Source organism: Mesoplodon mirus, assembly GCF_964341445.2.
Source record: "Mesoplodon mirus genome assembly, chromosome: 16".
Taxonomy (NCBI): Eukaryota; Metazoa; Chordata; class Mammalia; order Artiodactyla; family Ziphiidae; genus Mesoplodon; species Mesoplodon mirus.
The window spans coordinates 19,658,474-19,677,088 of record NC_138992.1 but is presented as its reverse complement, the minus strand read 5'-3'; the positions used below and the strand labels follow the sequence as shown (position 1 = coordinate 19,677,088).

Below are 18,615 nucleotides of genomic sequence, written 5' to 3'. Positions count from 1 at the left end.
GATCAGAGTGCCCTTGTGGTACCTGCTGGCTGGCCTGTGCACCCAACCCCTGCTCCATCCCCGCCCCAAGGCCTAAACTCTCCAGAAAAGGACTCATGTTCCGAAAATTATACCCTCCCAACATTTGAGAATTAGGAGTCCTCTGATTCCATCCTTGTCCTACCTGGAGTTAGTTATTACAAAATAAACTCACATACAAGAAATTGTCAGTGACCCACATGTTCTTATAGATCATCCTTTAAAAATTTTTATCAATATAACTGACATAACAGTATATTAGTAGGCGATTGTTGAATAGTCTCACTTTTAAAGAAAATTCTGAAGATGATAATGTCTTCATCCAGTATTCCCCAAAGTGTCCTAACTAGGAAATTGGATGAACATCTTTTGTTTTTAATCAAATTCCAGCTTTACCAAGTACTAGCTGAGTGAGTTAACATTTCTGTGCCCGTTTTGTTATTTGTAAATAGGGCGGATAATGGTACCTACCTCACAGGATTCATGTGAAGTTTAATGAGCTAATATATGATAAGTAGTTATACGATGTGATAGGCACTGTTCTAGGTATTAATTTTTTTTAATAGTCATGTTTTTATTTTAAAGTTACAACACTCCTATCTGTATCACCCACCCTTTCCAGAAAGAACAACTTCTCCAAGAGATAATACATCTAAACTCCGGATGGCCCTTGCTCTAACAGTTATCTCTTTTATCCTTTGTATCTTCAAAATCTCTCTCTCTACTGGGTCAATGTACACACAATCTAGAAACACTCTCAAATATTTCATAGCTTAAAAAATAAAGGCTTTCTTTGAACTGCTTCCCATCTAGGTTAGACCCCCGTCTTCTTTCTTCCAGTTTCTCACCATATCTACAACTCCTTTGACCTTGATCTCTCCTTGCCATAACTGTTTCTACCTTCTTTCCCCTTCCATACATTTTCTTTCCATTTCTATACATTTGCATCAAGAGTTCTTCCTTGACACCCCTGAAGTATTATGATGTGGATTTGCCTTCCCATTTCATCCGAATGCCAACCCCCTGGGCACTTCCCAGCACACGTCTTGCTGGCTGTCCTAGTGCATGAGGTGATGCTGAGATGCTCCACTCTGAAATGGTGCCCCTACCTCCACTGGCTGCTTCTTCCCATCTCCTTCAGCCTCTTCTTCCTCATCCCATCCCTTAACACTGCAGGTGCCTGGTGGTCATGCTCTTCTCACAGGAGATCTCCCTCTCTCGCCCACCTATTCTCTTGCCTTAGATATGTACACATAAGGATGTGAGAAGCACAACATGTGAACATGTGGAGGAAAGGCCTTCGAGGTAGGAAGACCAGCATAAACTACATGGGAGTGATTCCAGGTGCCCTGTGAGCCAGAAGACAGCTGATCACTGGGCCCCTTAAATATTAGGGAAGTTTCCTAAGGGAAAAGGGGTGGGAGATCAGCCTGGAGCAGGAAGGCTATGACACTCTGGGAAGGTCCCTGACTGCTTTAGAGTTTGAGCTAGATTTTATTGGCAGTGCAGCACCCCTGAAGAGTTGGGAGCAGTTAAGTGGCTGCCGCACCCTATAACTACACGATCTCAAATCCTATGTTTTCTCCCCTATGAAATATTTCTCACATCTGCTCTTCCGTTCCTTTGTTTTCCGTTACTTTATTATCACTTCAGCTTCCTTGTTTTTTCAGTTTCTCCAGGCTATGATCAAACTTTCCACAGCAGTTAAATGATTTAAAAAAAAACCCACCTATAAGGACTTCTCATGGGGAGTTCAGGGCAGTGGGAGGGCCATTGCTGTGGGCATGGTGGCTCCCCTGGTTGACAGCAGGGCCCTCTACACTGCCCACCCTGCCCATGTCCATACCGTTTTTACTTTTTCGAAACCCGAGCCTTGAATATGAAGCAACTGTAAGCCCCATGAGGGGAAGATTCGTGGCCTTACATTCTTTTATATCACTCGGTGGATCCCGTTTACAGAGCTGAGCTTATCACAAGTGCACGATGAATATTTGTTATTCAAGTAAAATAGAAATGCACACTAATTTGTGTGGGGCACATAAGTGAACGTGGAAAGTCTCATGGGAAAACAACAGCCACAGCAAAACCCCAAAGACCTCGGGCTCCTTACACAGAGAGAGGGAAGCTAAAGTGTAGAGAGCCAAGATCAAGATAAATGCCTTCTCAGAGATTTGATCTAAAAACCTGGAATAGTTTTCCCTATTGTAGAGCCCAAATAAGCAATGTTTTGTTTATTACACTGTTTTTCTTCCCCCCTTCAGTTACTAATGTTCCTGATAGACAGCTACTAAGCCAGAACCAAACTACCAAATTAAAACAAAACCAGAAAGCAACACAGGATGGTGAAAAAGCATGGACTCTAGAATATGGCAAAGTTGGCAACAAAGCCCTGTCCTGCCAGGAATTAGCTGTGCAGCCTTGGAAAAATTATCAATACTTATCTTCTCTGGACCTGAAGTCTCTCAGCTATTGGCTGGGAAAGCCACCTATCCCACTGCATTATGAAAACTAATGTTTGGAGAATGGCCATCAAGAAGCTGGCTCAGAGTAGTCAGAAGTAACTAACAAAAAGATATTAGTTCTCTTGTTTACTCAACAAATAGTTGTGCGCTGTGTGCCAGACATAGTTGTAGGCACTAGAGGTTTATCAGAATTTAAAAGTCAAATGGATGTTCTCATGGAGATCATCATGCTCATCCTTAGTCCCTGAAGAATAAAAGCCCCTGTCCCCTTTGCCATGAAAAATACACATAATGTCCATATATATATTGTGCATATAGTTTAAGGGGGTCAAGGATCCCAAGAGACCTTCAGTCCCCTCTTGTGATCTTAGATTAAGAATCCTGTCTGCATACTAGCATCTCCAAATATGCTTATTAAGAATGACTCAGGCCATGTGTTAGATTCAAGGCCCCATTTCTGACTTATTAAAAAATACCATCCAAGTGCCCCAGAAGAATCTTCAAGGAAACACTACGTAAGCAGATCTGTCTTCAGAACACCTGCTTTTCCTAAGTTTATCCACGGTATTATAGGACTATAAATCAAACCCTGCTAGAGACTGGCATATATTAGATGCTCGGTAAATACCTGTGAATGTAAAATGAAGGACATTCTATTTCCAACCTACAGTAAGTCAATCCTATACCTACCTAAATTTCCTAGATGACCCTTAACACCAAACTCCAGACAAAATCAAGTGCAAAGTACATCTACTGAAGCCTGGTTAGTATTATATTTTCACCTCCATGTAATGCACAGGCACCTTCTCAAATGAAAAACACGAAAACCCTATACTGATATTTTACAACCTCAAACGGGGTAGCATAGTGTTAAGGCAACCACGTATCATAGGGATTCTGTCGCTATCCTAAATTCCAATATCCCATCCCACGGTCCCAGAGACCAGTGGGAAATCCTCATGTGTCCATACCCAAATTATACCTCCAAGGCCATGTTTTGCATTTGGAAGCAATTCTGTTATCAGGCCCTCTACCCAATTTGTGGCTGAGCAAAATGTGGTCTTTGGGAGCAGTGTGGTTTACCTGCAATGATGAAGGGAGAGCTCATGGCCCAATTCTCAATCAGAATCACACACAGCTGCAAAACAAGCCTGGCCGCTGCCATACTCAAAATTTAAATCACTTTAGAGACTGGGTCAACTAACCTTTTCTTAGGCTTCATAAAATGGAGTCCTTGGCGCCTGTGACGACTCCCCTTGGTGGGCAAGACCAATTCCTTCCAGGGACAGGTTAAGTGTTTCCTGCTCCAGTTAAACTCACTTTCCGTGGCCTCTCAAACATGGTCTTCCCTTTCTTGTCTTCATGTTCTTACCCAAATTTCCTCCAAAGGTAAGCCCTCCCTCATCTAGGCTGCTTTCCTTACCTGTTTTGCCACAATAACCAAAAAAAAAAAAAAAAAAAAAATCAATATCCAGAACTTGATGGCAAATTCCTGTTACTGTGCATTATAAAAGGGAATTTAAACAGCTTTCTTTTGGATGCAAAACCAGTGGTATTTCTAGGCTATATCCATCCTTGAAGTCTGGACTAACCTGGAAACCAGGGTGTATATCTGCCATTGCTATACTTGAGTGCTCTTCTGTAATATAGGTCAAGGAACCCACTTCTGGAAAACTGTTTCCTTCTAATCCCATCCAACCACCTGGTTAGTGTCCGTTCTCTTATTCTTGTGAGGTCCTCATTATCAGCAGAGGATTCGTAGAAAAAAAAAAAATCCAAACTGAGGAAAATACGTGTGAGACACAGTAACTTTAGAAAAGTTTGACAGTTTCTTATAAGTTAAAACACACTATGACTCCAAAATTCCACTCCTAGCTATTTATACAAGAGAGATAAATATGTTCACAGAAAAACCTGCATGCAACTGTTGACAGTGATTTCTTCACTATTACCCCAAACTGGAAACAATCCAAATGTATGACTGGTGAATAAACTGTGGTACATCCATCCAATGGAATACTACTCACCACTTAAAAGGACTGAATGATTGATACATGCAACAACATGGATGACTCCCAAATGCATTTCACTAAATGAAAGAACTCAGATTCAGATGACAACATAGTACATGATATCATTTATATAACCTTCTGGAAAAGGCAAAAGTATAAAGACAACTCAGAGCAGTGTGTGTCAGGGGTTGTGAATAGAGTAAAGGGTAACTAAAGGGCACAAGAAAACTTTTTGGGCTGTAGGAACGGAACTTGATTGTCTTGGTGGTTACAAGACTGAATACATTGTATACATTTGCCAAAACTCAAAGAACTTCAAAAGGTAAATTTTACTGAATGTAAATTATACCTAAATAATCTGATTTTTAAACTTTTTTAAAGTACTAATATAGAACATGAAGAAAAATCTTGAAATAGGGACTCAAGTTTCAAAACTTAATAGTGAAACAGTCTGAATGATCCTTTATCTTGAAAGGAGAAACGGAGAAGTTTATCTCCCATTTAACCAAACTTATAGTTGTAAATGTGGGTTAATTCTTAGAACAAAAACCAAAAAAAAATCAATCGTTTGTTACATAATTCCTGCAACAAGATTTATGTCAGCAGGACAAAATGTTTTTCATTTCATGTTTGACTTTTCACAGCCCATTTATAAAGATCATTTTTTCCCCAAAGTATTTCAGGGCATCACTTTTCACCAAAGACTTCTCCTAATCCTTAGGTGGTCTAATATTTTTCTTTGGTTCCTACCAAAACAGTGTCTTAGGTCAATTTTCTCTTCTTTAATGGTTACCTGGCCTAACTCAGCCAAATCTTAATTGGGTCACAGCTGTGTGATTCCGTCAGTTTTCCAATGTCACTTTTTCATAAGAGTCCATGAAATTTTTTCCTCTTTTGCATGGCCTGAAATTTCTCTTTGCAGTCGATTTACATACACATTGTATGACTGGGCAATTATCAGACCATCTAAGAGAGCCCAGCCTACAAAACTGTGGGTGTTAAGTGGACAGTAAATTTTTGGTGGGGAGAGATTATTTAAGTGTTGAGTCTCTAATGAATAAATACACTCATATTATGATCACTTTTACTTTTCGCCGCTACCTCATAACTTCAGGGAATTACATAATGAATACCATTCCTTTCTTAGCAACTACAATTATACCAGACACTGTACTACCACAGGGCCATAAAAATGGCTTAGATGCTTTCTTAAACGTGGCAGGAAGGAAAGACAGCAGCAGCACCGTCATCTTGTCCAATATTTGCTTAGTGTTTATTGAGCAACTACCAAACCAGGTCCTAAGAGCTTTGATACTGACTGAACCCTCTCAACACGCCTACAGGGTCATCACTACTAATATCCCCATTTGACAGATGAGCAGAGAAGTCTCAGAGCTGCTCAGGCCCACAGCGCAGGCCCTTCGCAGGGCTGGGGCTCACACCCAATCTGCCTGCAGAGCTCGTATGCTTACAGACAGCACTGTGCGTACGACAGCTCCCATGGTGAGGTACCAGCAGGCCTGAGCTCATTCTGTACCTATGGCCAATCCACAAACATCAAATCCCTGAAGACGTGGTGTTTACTGGACCGAACGGCACCAAACACCTTCTAGAGCATCAAGGGCAGCCGAGAAGCAAAAGAAATGAACTTGCCAGCTGGCTCCTCCCAGCCCCAGGTGCCCTTGGAAAAAGGCTGCAGGAAGAAGGCCGTGGGGCGGCCACCCCTGTCACCTGACAAATGCCACCCCTGTGTGCTCTTCCCTGGGGGGGCGAGCTATACGAGCAGCTTCGTGCATCCACGCGTTAGAAAAATCAGACTAAATATAGCCAAGTTTGCTCTCATGAGCCAGCTCTGAGCTGCTACATCCACATCAGAAAACTGGGGAAGAATCAGTTTGATTTACAGCAGAGCAGCTTTCCTTGCTTGCTCTTGTAGCTACAAAAGGACCATGGGCAAGATCCAACACGGCTGTAGGGAGTGCTGGAAGTCTGGCCAAGCAGATAATCGAGCCCACAGGGAAAGGAACGTACCAGGTGTGAGAGGAGCATCCTCATTGACTTTCCTGCCCATGGAGGGCTAAACGACCACAACACCAGGACTTGGGGGGTGGCACACATTCCACATACAGCCCTCTCTGTTCCACGCCCTTCCCCCATTCCCCACCCATCAGTATTGTACTCAACAGCTCACTCAAATGCTATCCCCTTGGTTAGGCCATCCCATCCTGTCCAATTCAGAACCAAATGCTCCATTTGTTCTCCGACCGCCCACGTTATGTTGCTTGTACTTTTATTTAGCACTTATATCATGCAGCCTAATCTGTCTCCAGCCAAGTGGAGGCGGGGGACGGCTAAGCTTCCTTCTTAGTGGCCCCCCCAAATCTAGTGGAGTTCCTTGCACACAGGAAGTGCTCTCCTGCTTATCAACAGCAAATGCAAAACCTGCCTGAATGCCAGGAAAAGGGAGTTTGCAATTTTCTTCATTAACCGCACAACGTCTGACGCTCAGTCCCCAGAGTTCAGACACAGGTTTCAGATCCCAGGCTGTCCCTGCTGCGATGTGTCCCACGGCATATTACGGATCACAGCTACACCGGCAGAGGTTCTACACCACCTCCCCCTTGTTAGCACCAGCCCTAGTTCCTTCTGGCCCAAGAGCACAGCAAGACAGACAAGAAAGAAGGGTGGGCTGAAAGGAATTAGCAAGGGCGTGGCCAGGTAACAGCAGGGTTAGACTGAAGCCCTGTCTGAACCAGTTAGAGGTCACGGAGAAGAGCTGGGAGTGGCAGGAACTCCTGCCGCAGCAAGTGCAGAAGCAGGCTTGGGACCCCACCTCACCCTCACGCACAGTCACTGGACGGGAGTTTTCCGCGAAGGCTTCATATTCACCATTCTCATGTCCTAAAACAGAGTGATGGATACAAGCTGCTGCTGCAGGACAGTCAGACCTCGTGGGCTAGAGAACAAAATAAATATTAGAAGAAAAGAATAAAAGACCCTGGGTGAAAAGTGAAATGAAAGAGAACCGAGTAGCAGGTAGTTGAACACTAACACAGGGATGCTGCACGGAGCTGAGAGGGAAGCGTGTTGACAGTCGCGCTGCTTTTACAACAAGCACTCTGCAAGTGAACGCAGCTGGGAGTTCTTCTTGGCGGGGTGTATAGGGGCTACCACAGAAATCAGATGCACTCCTTAGCCTACCCATTCATTCATTCAGTCTGCCATTCATTCATCGATTCATTTGTTTAACAAACCTCACATGGAGTCTACCATGGGCCAGGCATAAGGCACCGTGCCTGCCCTCAGAAAGCACCGCCAAGCAGAACTGCACGTAAACCTTGTTCTCAACATGGAAATGCAGTTAGAAAAAACTGGAGGCAGGCTAGTACCAGGACAGCCACCGTCCTCCTTACGTCCCGTGTCACAGGGGCAATCTAAGAGAATGGCACTGCTGGTCCCTCTCCGCCCTCTATGGGCTCTCCTCTGGCGAGGAGACAAGTGGTGACGTGAAAGCCTGTGAAAGGGAACAGTGCATCTGGAGTTGGGGGCTCTCCCTCTGGGTCCCAGATGCCTGCTGCAGGAGCCCATCTTCTCTCTGCTGTCCAGGCTGCCAGTGTTACAGAGGCAGGCGGTCCTGTGAGGGGTAAACTCGCTGCTGGGGTACAGTAGTAGCAAACCCACTTTACCATCCGGCCCAAAGTCAGGAAGAATAACCCCTGCACCCTTGTAATCAAGATGACGTCTTTATCCCCCTCTGTGATTGTGACTCAGTTCCGAATGCCAGCAGGGTACAGAGTCATCATTTACAATTGCTTCTCTTTGCCACGAGGTTCCGAGGTATCTTGTTTTCCCTTTTTTCCCCAGCCGCTGTTACGATTACTTATCCTTACAATATTTTGGTGATGGGAAGTTTTGTTCTCTTTTACAGGAGAAAAACTATAGAACTTGAGCACTGAATGACTAATCAGAGGCCATTTGATGAGTCAGTTTGTTCACTTTCGATGTAAAATGTGGATCCCTTAGCCCAATGTCATTCAGAGCACATAGCCTACAACTGGAAATCTTTTTGGAGGGTGGTGAATATTGAGACTCGTCTTTCTGCCATGGAAGAGGAGTTATTATTATTCTATTAGATCTGGAACAGAAACACTATGTACAAAATTTATCCACTCCATTTTCTTATACAGCTGAGGATGAAGCAAGGAGGAGAGGAAATGTGGACCAGGAGTAGGAAAAGCCTTCTCTTGCTCTGGGGCGTTTATACGTCACTCATGAAACAATTACTGAGGTCCAAATAAGTGCCAGACACCAATCTTGGAATACAGAGGTGAATACAATACTATGCCTGATGAATCCACTTTTTTCTTCTCCCTTCAACCCATTAATATTAGAAAACAGTGCCTCAGTGAAGACAACTTTCTACACAATCTGTCCATGGAGAAGGGATTACTCTCGGTTTCTACAGGCTACCTCCTTTCTAGAGGTCCTAGTTCTCCAGCTATTTGGAGTAATTTCTTATAATTTTTTTAAGACAATGGATGCCAATACAATCCCAATCTGAATGCAGACCATAAGGTGGTCTGTGGCTGGAAAGCACAGCTTTAAGCTGCCCATAAATATAAGGCTTAGGTCACAACCAGGTTAGGGAGTAGACATAGGATGCTGTAATTAATTCAAAGAAAGCCTAACCCAGGGTAGCCACAAAATAACTCCAAGCTACAAGTTTAGCAAAGTGAATGAGCCCTCTTTTTCATCTTAAACTCCAAGTTACAAGTTTAGCAAAATGAATGAGCCCCCTACTTGCTTTTAACACTTTTACAAGTTCAAGCTTACTTAAGAAAACAGGTTACACATGGTAAGGGAAAAAAAAAAAACTTCTAATTTGCTACTAATTACAAAGACTGGCATGAATAAGTGAAAATTCAGGATACAAAACAGGTTGCAAACAGTACCGTTTTTTTTTTTATAGGAGAAGGATGGGAGTGCAAGTAATATTTACTGAGAATCCATGTCCTAGCCACTCTTAATCAGCCCTTTCCTTTATTTAATCTTCAAAACTTTAGTGGGACCTAAACAGTAGTGTGCCCATTTTTTCCAGATGCAGAAACTAAACCTCAGATGTTAAGCAACATGTATTATATTTCCTATTCCATTTCCTCTGGCAATATTCCTTATTCTCTAAATCAGTGTTTCTCAGTGAGCTTGGGGAAACTGGCTGTTCCTTGGTTTGGGGTTGGGAACTTTGTACGAGACAGCCATGCACTACAGGACACTTAGCATCTCTGGCCCATGGGCATAAAATTATTAATACTAGCCCCTGCATATCTCAAACATGCCCTAGGAGGACAATGTCCCTCCTCAGGTGAGAGCCACTGCCTTCAAACCTCTCAAAAGTTCCTTATTTTATGGCATTTGGGCTCCTAAGAAAGCCCCATGCACCCTTATGGAGTCAGTTACAAAAGCTCCATGGATTTATTTCCCATGCATTTCATGAGCATTTATTGAGTAGCTATCATGGGTCAGGTAGTGTACTATTGTCTGGGAGTATAAAGTCAAAGAGTACATGGTCCCCACTCCCCAGGGGCTGTAGTCTTAGAGTCTAGTGAGAGACATTAAGTACGGCAAGTGTTAAATATAAGCACAGGTGCTGAGGAGACAATGCAGGAGGCACCTCCCACAGACCAGGCAGAGCGCTCAGAAGGCAGAGGGAAGGGAGGGTTGAGACAGGTTCCCAGAGGAGGTGAAGTTTTCCCTGAGCCTTGAAAGGCCAAACGAGAGTAGCTAGGAAGGGCCAAGTTCAAACCAAGAAAGCTGCCTTTGTAAAGACCAGAGATAGGAATATTTGCAGTCAAAGTTTAAAACATTCCCTTTATTCTTCAAGTTGAGGCCTCACTGGGATTCAAACTCAGGATCTCCCGTTTACTAGACAGGCACTTTAACCAAACAAGTCACTGGAAAATAAAATAAGCTCTCCACAGTCCAGGCATACTTCCTTTCAAAGCCTTTGTTTTCGTAAGGTCTGGCTTCGCTGGTATAATAACCCATCAGACAAGAAATATGACTAATTCTATACTTCTTCCAGCGAGCAGGAAATTGCTTTCAAGTACATCATGGACTGGCAACCAGTGGGGGTGCCCTTCACTTGAGGACACAGAAGAGTGAGGAAGAGAAGAGATAATGTCATCTGAGGGGCGAGGTACAGAGGTGCCAGTAAGTCAACTTGCCCTTAGGCCAGAATGAACTTTATCTTGTGTTTTTTTTTCATCTAAAGTCTCGTCTCTGTTACCATCAACTGTAACAATGCAAAAAGCCAGATTCTCACCCTATTATTACATTTGCACAGAAAACTTTGTTTTTTCAAAGCCATATATATGAGATTTATATATGTGTGTATATAGATTTATATATATATATATATAAATTTAACAGCCAAATATAGAAGAACAGTAAACGTAGGTAGATAGGTGGATAGAAGTGCCCAGCTGGGGATCTCTGAAGCTGAGACAGCCCAAAAGTAACAGTTTCCTGAATTACTGGGGGCTGACCACAAGAGCTGGGTTATTGCTACTTCAAGTTGTTAAGTAATTACCAAGAGAGCAAGGGTCAGATTAGTTCAGTTGCTCTCACCTGGGGCGGGTAGGGGAGAGGGATGCCAGCAGACCCTTGTGGTTCCTTCTTGCTTTCAGCCTCCAAGGAACAGGCTCACTTCCCCTTGGCAAGGAGTCTGCTGCAGCTGGCGGGCATGCCCTCTTTTTCCAACACCAGCTTCCCCTCTGACCTGAGCCACACTCAGAAGCTATAATTCTGCAGATGAACTTAAACTCCCCTTTAGTCCCATGATCATTTCAATTTATCATTCAGGCACAGTGTGACTGCTCGTTTGACATCACAAACACGTCTGGCCCACATATTTTTTTCCCAGAAACTACCCTCAACAAGAAAGCCAGTCTTCCAAGGTGAGAGCATCTGAAATGAAAACTTGGGATCCCACACAAACCGCCTGTCCCTGCTTTCAACCAGGCAGTTCAAAGGTGGCAACATCATAGAGCCCCAAACTGCAAAGCCAAAGGCCAAAATTATAGGAGGAAAGCAGAAGGTGGGCTTCAAAGAAAAGGATTCACCCCAATGGAAGAGGCTGGCTGTCCTTATCCCTGGCTGATTCCATTTCGTTTCTGTAAACTTTGCTAACCTCGGGAGGGCTGTAAAAAGAGACAGGTGTAGGGACACCTCCACCCTCTGGGTACATCTGCTGCTAATCGCTGCTGCGTACACACGACGAGGGGCCCTCGACCCAATAGCAGTCCATGCTTCCCGATGACGCACCTGGCGAGGGTCTTCTCCCATGTGTGGAGGCCAAAGTGAGCATCCTCAACCTCGAGGCCACCGAGCCGGCCCTGGCGGGATGCGGCAGCGAAAAGGGCACCTCGGGGCTGAGACCTCCAAGCGCTCTCTCAGGCTTTCCCCCCATATCCAGCACATCATTTCGCAGTAGGGACACTCTTCGCCTCCAACCCGAGAGCGCTGCGCATCTACCTGTCTTTCCAAAGTAACTGAATAAAGCACCTACTGGCCCTCCGTGGCTCAGGTGAGTGCCAAGAGGTGTAAGAGGAAAGGGCCCGCTTGCCACCACCCACTTTCCTCTCCTCCCCACGTTCCCCAAGCTTCATCGGGGATGTGTGTATCGGGGTGCGCGGGTTAAGAGGGGGCTTAAAATGCCCAAGCGTCCCTTACCTTCCACAGCCATTCTCTCAGAGCGTCCCTAACGCATGCATAATTTTCTGGGCCGAGATACTCCTCCTGCCCCGCGCTCCCCTCCCTCCTCGCGCTTTCGCCTAAATATTCTGCGCTCATCTGCTCCCGGACCAACCTGCCGCGGTCACGCAAAGCGAGGCTGGCGGCTCCCGGCTCGGCGCAGAGCAGCCTGGGAATTGTAGTCCTCTCTCTTTCCTCCGACCCGGGAGACCACCCCGAGTCCTGAGAAGGGCGCGGCCCCGCCTCCACACTGGGATGGCATCGCCGGCTTCATCGGGCCCAGGCAGAGAAATCCCTCTTGGCGGGGCGGGGCGGGGGGGGTTCTCATGAGTAGACCCGGGGACCCTGGGAGGTAGCTGGGACTACATTTCCCAAGATGCCGCGCGCTGGATTTCTTTCCGCGCCAGGAGCAGAGACCCGTGATTGAGCTCTTCCCTGTTGATTAGAAGCGGGTAAGCACCTGGCCGGGCTCGTGCGGGAGGCAGGAGGCGGCGGGGTTTGTGGTGTGACCTTCTGGGCTTGTCGCTGGCCTCCTTGGCCACCCAGTTAGTGAGGGGAGCAGAGCCGCCGGCCGGCTCTGTTTTTCCGTCTGGGCCAGAGAGCCGCTGCCCAGCGTGCGGTTGAAACTTGTTCTTCTGAGACCTGGGAAGTGGGTTAGGGGGAATCTTGCGAGGTGATACAGCTGTATTCTGATCCTCCAGGTGGCTAAACACTTCGCGTAGGGTTGGGGGATGGCCTAAAATACCCGAACAGGTATCACCCCTAAGGGGTTATTAGAAACAAAATCTGGGAACCAGGATTCCACCTGAGGCTGTCAGATGATGGAAACCTGTGTGGCTTCCAAGACAGGAGGCTTTCAGCTTGGCTGGTCTGGGAGCCCCTTGGCGGCCAGTGATAGGGCCTAATAATTAACAGCATCGGAGAGTGTTCTTTCAACTTATGAACTGTCCTAACTGCAGGTGCTGGGGAAGCTATAAGCAGACAGGAAACAGAATCACGCCGAAGGCAGTAGAATTCCAGAGCTGGTAAATACTGATAAGGAATGAAGTTCCCAGACTTTTTTTCCCGTGTGTGGAAATACAGATGCAATTATCGCTGGTAGAGGTGAGGGCATGGCCTTGGGAACAGATCAGACTCAGGACTCTAGTAAGATTTTTAAAGGCCTGGAGCTCAGAACTGCATATGGTCCCCCCAGCCCCCGGCTCTTCTGCCTCGACCCCATATTTAATTTTTAAAGAAATTACTCTGGAAAATAACTCCAAGGAAATACAAGGATTCGATTCTTCCTGTCATGATGACTCCTTAGATTTTCTTTGTCCCTCTTGGTGATAATTTTTTTTTTAAACACTGAACAATTTTGTTTCTGAGCGCATATGTGCACACCTGTTTTTGTGGTCGCTAAGTATGTGCTTAGTCCTCCTGTTGGGTTACATGGCCGTGTCTGGGTACTTTTTAAAATACCTGTAACCAGTAAATGCCCTTGGTGATGCTTTAACTCTGAGTTCATGGAGCTGTACGCAATTCAAACCCAAGCCTTCCATCCTTGGTACAGTAGAGAGAGTCCTGTTCAGTGAGACATGCTTGCCATGGGCAAAATAAGTTAAAATAATGATAATATTAATAATACCGACGCTGACAAAGTGCATCAGAATCTCTGGAGGTAGGGCTTCCATCCCCAGCACTGTTTTTCTTTTTTCAAGTACTTCAGGAGATTCTAATCTGTAGCTTCTATGGCACAATCTTGTTAAAGGGATAGCGACCAAAATACCTGGTACCTGGGTAAGAAGGAAAGAGGGGGCATATTTGGCATTCCTCTCTGTTTCCTGCTCTGTTAACCTGTCACTGAGTCTTGTTGCGTCTTCCTGAGTGTGGGCTCCTCTCTACTCTCTCTGCTGTATTTAAGTAATGTCAGTGCCTCCACTGGTTCCACGAGGTCAGGGATGGACTCTGGTACTGCTCACCTTTGATGTTCCAGCCACCAGCACTGTCTGGCACATAATAAATATTTAATACATATATTATGTGTTTATAAATAATGCCTGACTGAAGGAGTGTGTGAATAAGCTACCTAATGACGATTAGGTCTCCATTTTCCCCCATGAAACTGCAAGTTCGTATTTCACTTTTGTTTGTTTTAATGTTTCATACTCTTAGAAGTAGATATTTTCATCAATTCAAAAGTGACCTAGAGACAAGTTAATCTAAGCCCCCTCATTTCACAGTTAAGGCAGAAAAGTTGAAGGGTTTGCCCAGATCACACCGTGGCCAAACAGTGTCCACAACTGGTCCAGACCAAGGCTCTTTTGGCGAGGACAGGGGTGGGGTGGGGGAAGATTTCTGTTGCTCTAGACACAGCTCAGCTTGGTTTGGTGGCTTAGCTTTAAGTCAAAGAGGCTGGGGCAGCTTTGTTCCTCACTGCAGGTTTGTGGGTAGGTTGGCTGAAGGAGGAAGCCATTCTCCTAGTGATGACAGAGAAGCAAGAGGGCAAAAGGAGGTGTGCAAGACTTTTTAAGGCCTGGCTCTGAACTGGGGCACTGTCGCTTCTTCCCCCATATAATTTGTCAAAGCAAGTCACATGGCCAACCTCAAAGTTGGAGTGTGAGGATATATACTCTGGCCATGAAGAAGCCATGGCAAGGATGCGAATGCAGGGAAGGATGAAGAATTGGGTTAACTCCTCAATCTCTACAGTGACTGTGTATTAGCCTCCTGTGGCTGCTGTCGCGAAGTTCTGTAAGCTGGGTGGCTGAAAACAATGGAAATCAACTCTTTCACAGTCCTAGAGGCTAGGATTCTGAAATCCAGGTGTTGGTAGGGCCATACTTCCTCTGAAGGCTGTAGGGAAGCGTCCTCTTTTGCCTCTTCCTAGCTTCTAGTCTAAGTTGCTAGCAATCCTTGGGGTTCCTTGGCTTGCAGCTACATCACTGCCATCTCTGCCAACATCGTCACATGGTGGTCTTCCTCATGAGTATGTCTCTGTCTCTAAACCTCTCCTATGAGGACACCAGTCATTGGATTTAGGGCCAACCCTGATCCAGTCTGATTTGACCTTAATTTGATTACATCTACAAAAACCCCATTTCTAAATAAGGTCACATTCACAAGTATCTGGGGTTAGGAATCCAACATATCTATTTGGGGGACACAATTCAACCCACAGCAGACTGGAATCTTCTACCATCTTTTATAAACTAGAGCAGTTGTCCTCAAGGTCTGGGTGCTGAACCCAGATCATGAGCATCACCTGGGAGCTGGTTAATTAAAATTCTTGGGCTTCAACCCAGACCTACTGAATCAGAAACTTAGGGGTTTAGGATCCAGCATTCTGTGGTGTCACAAGTCTGCCAAGTGATTTTAATTCGTGCTAAAGTTTGAGGACCACGACCAAAGAAGACATTAGGACCCAGACTTTGCAAAGAGGTACATTTAGCCATTGTCCTTAAGAAGGAGGGAGAAGTGGGACCCAATCCCGATTGGGTGCCAGCCATTGTGTATCTGCATGTGTGTGTTTCTGAGTACAGAGGGGTGCTAGAATAAGCCATGGGGGCATTTTGCTGGTGGCAAAATGACAGGGGGGAGGTGCTAGAAATAGAGCAGGTTTAACCAACTCACTGAGTACTAAGGATATAATTTTAAGGAATCTAGGTCCTATTTGCCTCCTGGAATACTGGAGTTGTATAAGCAGTGTTCTTATACTCAAGAGTCATCACAGTGAACCTTCATTTTGTGTGGGTGTGAGAAAGATGGGAGGGGTCATCAGGGCTGGCTCCTGAGTCTGGCATGAGCTATGCTGGGAAGAGAATGAGAAAATGTAGGCAAGGCTTTGAACAGTGTTCAATACGTTTGTGGAAATGATTATTACCGAAGACCTGTTGCTGACTCCACAGTTCTGTCTTCAGCCAGTTCTGGAAAAGTATGACCCTGGGAGCCCTGTGGCTGTATGTGCCACAGGTGAATACAGCATTTCAGACGTGGGGCATGGGAAGTTAATTTACAGGAGAGCCACATGTAATGTTCAGCTAAACTTAGCAAAGGGCTGTCAGAGCTTAGGTGGGGTTAGATGCTCCAGTAAAAATGGAGAGTAAAAATAAAAAATGGGCAACGTTGCCCCTGAAAATGCTTTACACTGCCTTTGAAATATAGGAGATGTAATTTTTTATATATACAGTCCTGCAGAATAATTTCCTAGCACACCGAAATTGGAAAACATAAAGAAAACACTATTAGGAAAGCCTTTAAGCAAATGTCCGTATATTTAAAGTATTCTTCCTTTAAAATAACAATCAAATTCCTAATTGTGAATGGGGCAATGGATAGACAGTGCTGAACTCTAATATCTTAATATACTGTTTGCTTTTGTGGGGATTAAATGAGAGAACTAAAGCTCCACCTTAGAATAGAGGCAGTTTTCTAAAGAAATGGGAGTTTGTTCAATAGATTTAACCTACCTATATGAATCAAACACTAATGGAGCAGTTATGATTTGCCAGAAATCCGTCTAAGTGCTTTAAAAACACCCCGGCATTCTGGCTTTGCAGGCCGTGTGCTTAACCACTATACAATCTCACCTTTCTAATTCTTCACATATTGTGTTTCCACCATATGCAGTTTTGCAGAGTGCAGACCAAGGTCAAAACTTGGAGCTGGATACACTGATACCAGGTGTGGACCCAAAGGAACCACTCCACGTGCCTCTTCTTGAACGGTGGGCAAGTAACATGGCTAAAACTTCTGCAGCCTTTTCTCTGTATGCTTTTCTTATTTTCCCAGAGGCAGAAAATATAGCATATTGTGTTGTTGCAGGAGGAAAGAATGGGGTTGCGCCTCATGCTTAGAGAGGAGAAGAGTCTATCCGTTGTCAGAAAGTAAGAGTCGGGGGAATTCATGCAGTCAGAAGCCAATAAAAGGCACTGCAGTTGCTGAGGACAGATTACTGTCCTCCTGAACCTGCAGGCATGATCTAGGGCTCAGCCTTAATGTCTGCCACACTCAAAGAAGTTAAAGAAAAATGGGACGTAGGCGATGATTTAGATTGCACCTGGGAGAGAAAGAATGCAGGACCCAAGATGTGCCTTGTGAGATAAGGCCAGCATTAGCATAGTGCAGACTCAGGCTTTGCCTTCTACTTGCTTTTTCCAGCCCGTGGTAACTGTTAGAGAAGAATTTGGTCTTTTTTTTTTTTTACATCTTTATTGGAGTATAATTGCTTTACAATGGTGTGTTAGTTTCTGCTTTATAACAAAGTGAATCAGTTATACATATACATACGTTCCCATATCTCTTCCCTCTTGCGTCTCCCTCCCTCCCACCCTCCCTATCCCACCCCTCCAGGCGGTCACAAAGCACTGAGCTGATCTCCCTGTGCTATGTGGCTGCTTCCCAGTAGCTATCTACCTTACGTTTGGTAGTTGAAATGTATTTCTGTGAGGTCTGGTTTCATTCAAGAGCCCCCAAAGCTGAAAATGTGAATTTTATGGGAGTGGGGGAAACTATCTGCAAACTTTTGCCCCACAGGTTTAAATGCTAATGGGGTAGTATCTGTTAAGGTGTCTTAATTGATGCAGACTATATTTGTTAAGGCAATCTCTGCCTTCCTCATACAACCCTTTTATGGACCCTTGGGGGTCCTTCGATCTCATCCCCTGGGCTGGTCTTAGGCAGAAAAGCAAACCCAACTGCAACGCCTCCCCAAGGCCCTGTTTCCTTATAGTGCTCCCTTATGTGTGCTGTATGTTTCATTGACTGTCTTTGGAGGCACAGTGATGGAGTAGAAATACCCTGGACCCTGGAAACCTATAGATCTTAGTTGAAATCTGCCTCTCACCACAACCAGCTAGGTGAACTGAGCAAAGTAATTAACATCTCCACCTTGGTTTCCTTATCTATGAAATGGATAACAATATATCCCTTTCAGGGCTTTTTGAGGATAAGTTATCTATCTTTCTAATATTCACCCCGAAGTTCATGGCTTAACATAATAAACATTTATTATCTCACCCAATTTCTGTGGTTCAGGGAATCTGAGAGCAGCGTAGCCGGGTGATTCTAGCTCGAGGTCTCTCGTGCGGTTGCAGTCAAGATGCTGGCCAGGGCTGCAATCATCCGAAGGCTTGACTGGGGCTGGAGGATCCACTGCTGTGGTGGCTTCTCACACAACTGGCAAGTTATTGCTGGCTGTTGGTAGGAGACCTCAGTACCTTGCAGCAGGCACCTCTTCATGGGACTACTGGAGTGTCCTCACAAAGTGACAGTGGCTTCCCCCAGAGAGAGGGATCCAAGGAAGGAGCCACATGTCTTCTGTGACCTCATCTTGGAAATCATACGTCATCACTTCTGCCTATTCTACTTGTTAGAAGTGAGCCACTTAGTCT

The 18,615-nt window shown here is 45.1% G+C and overlaps 2 protein-coding genes across 3 annotated transcripts in view; one reads left to right on the top strand and one right to left on the bottom strand.

Annotated features, from left to right (window-relative positions):
* Positions 1–12,307, bottom strand: part of SAMD12 (sterile alpha motif domain containing 12) — a gene marked incomplete at its 3' end in the record, with an annotated part of 252,591 nt that extends 240,284 nt beyond the window's left edge. The window contains exon 1 of the mRNA XM_082601196.1: positions 12,224–12,307. Coding sequence (XP_082457322.1) covers positions 12,224–12,236 — 13 coding nt within the window. The 5' untranslated portion in view covers positions 12,237–12,307. The remainder of the gene's footprint in view (positions 1–12,223) is intronic.
* Positions 12,308–12,650: 343 nt separating this feature from the next.
* Positions 12,651–18,615, top strand: part of LOC309791728 (uncharacterized protein) — a 275,665-nt gene continuing 269,700 nt past the window's right edge. For both annotated transcript variants that reach the window (XM_082600767.1, XM_082600770.1), the window contains exons 1-2: positions 12,651–12,696; positions 16,853–16,949. The gene's annotated coding sequence lies outside the window, so the exon portion shown is untranslated. The remainder of the gene's footprint in view (positions 12,697–16,852; positions 16,950–18,615) is intronic.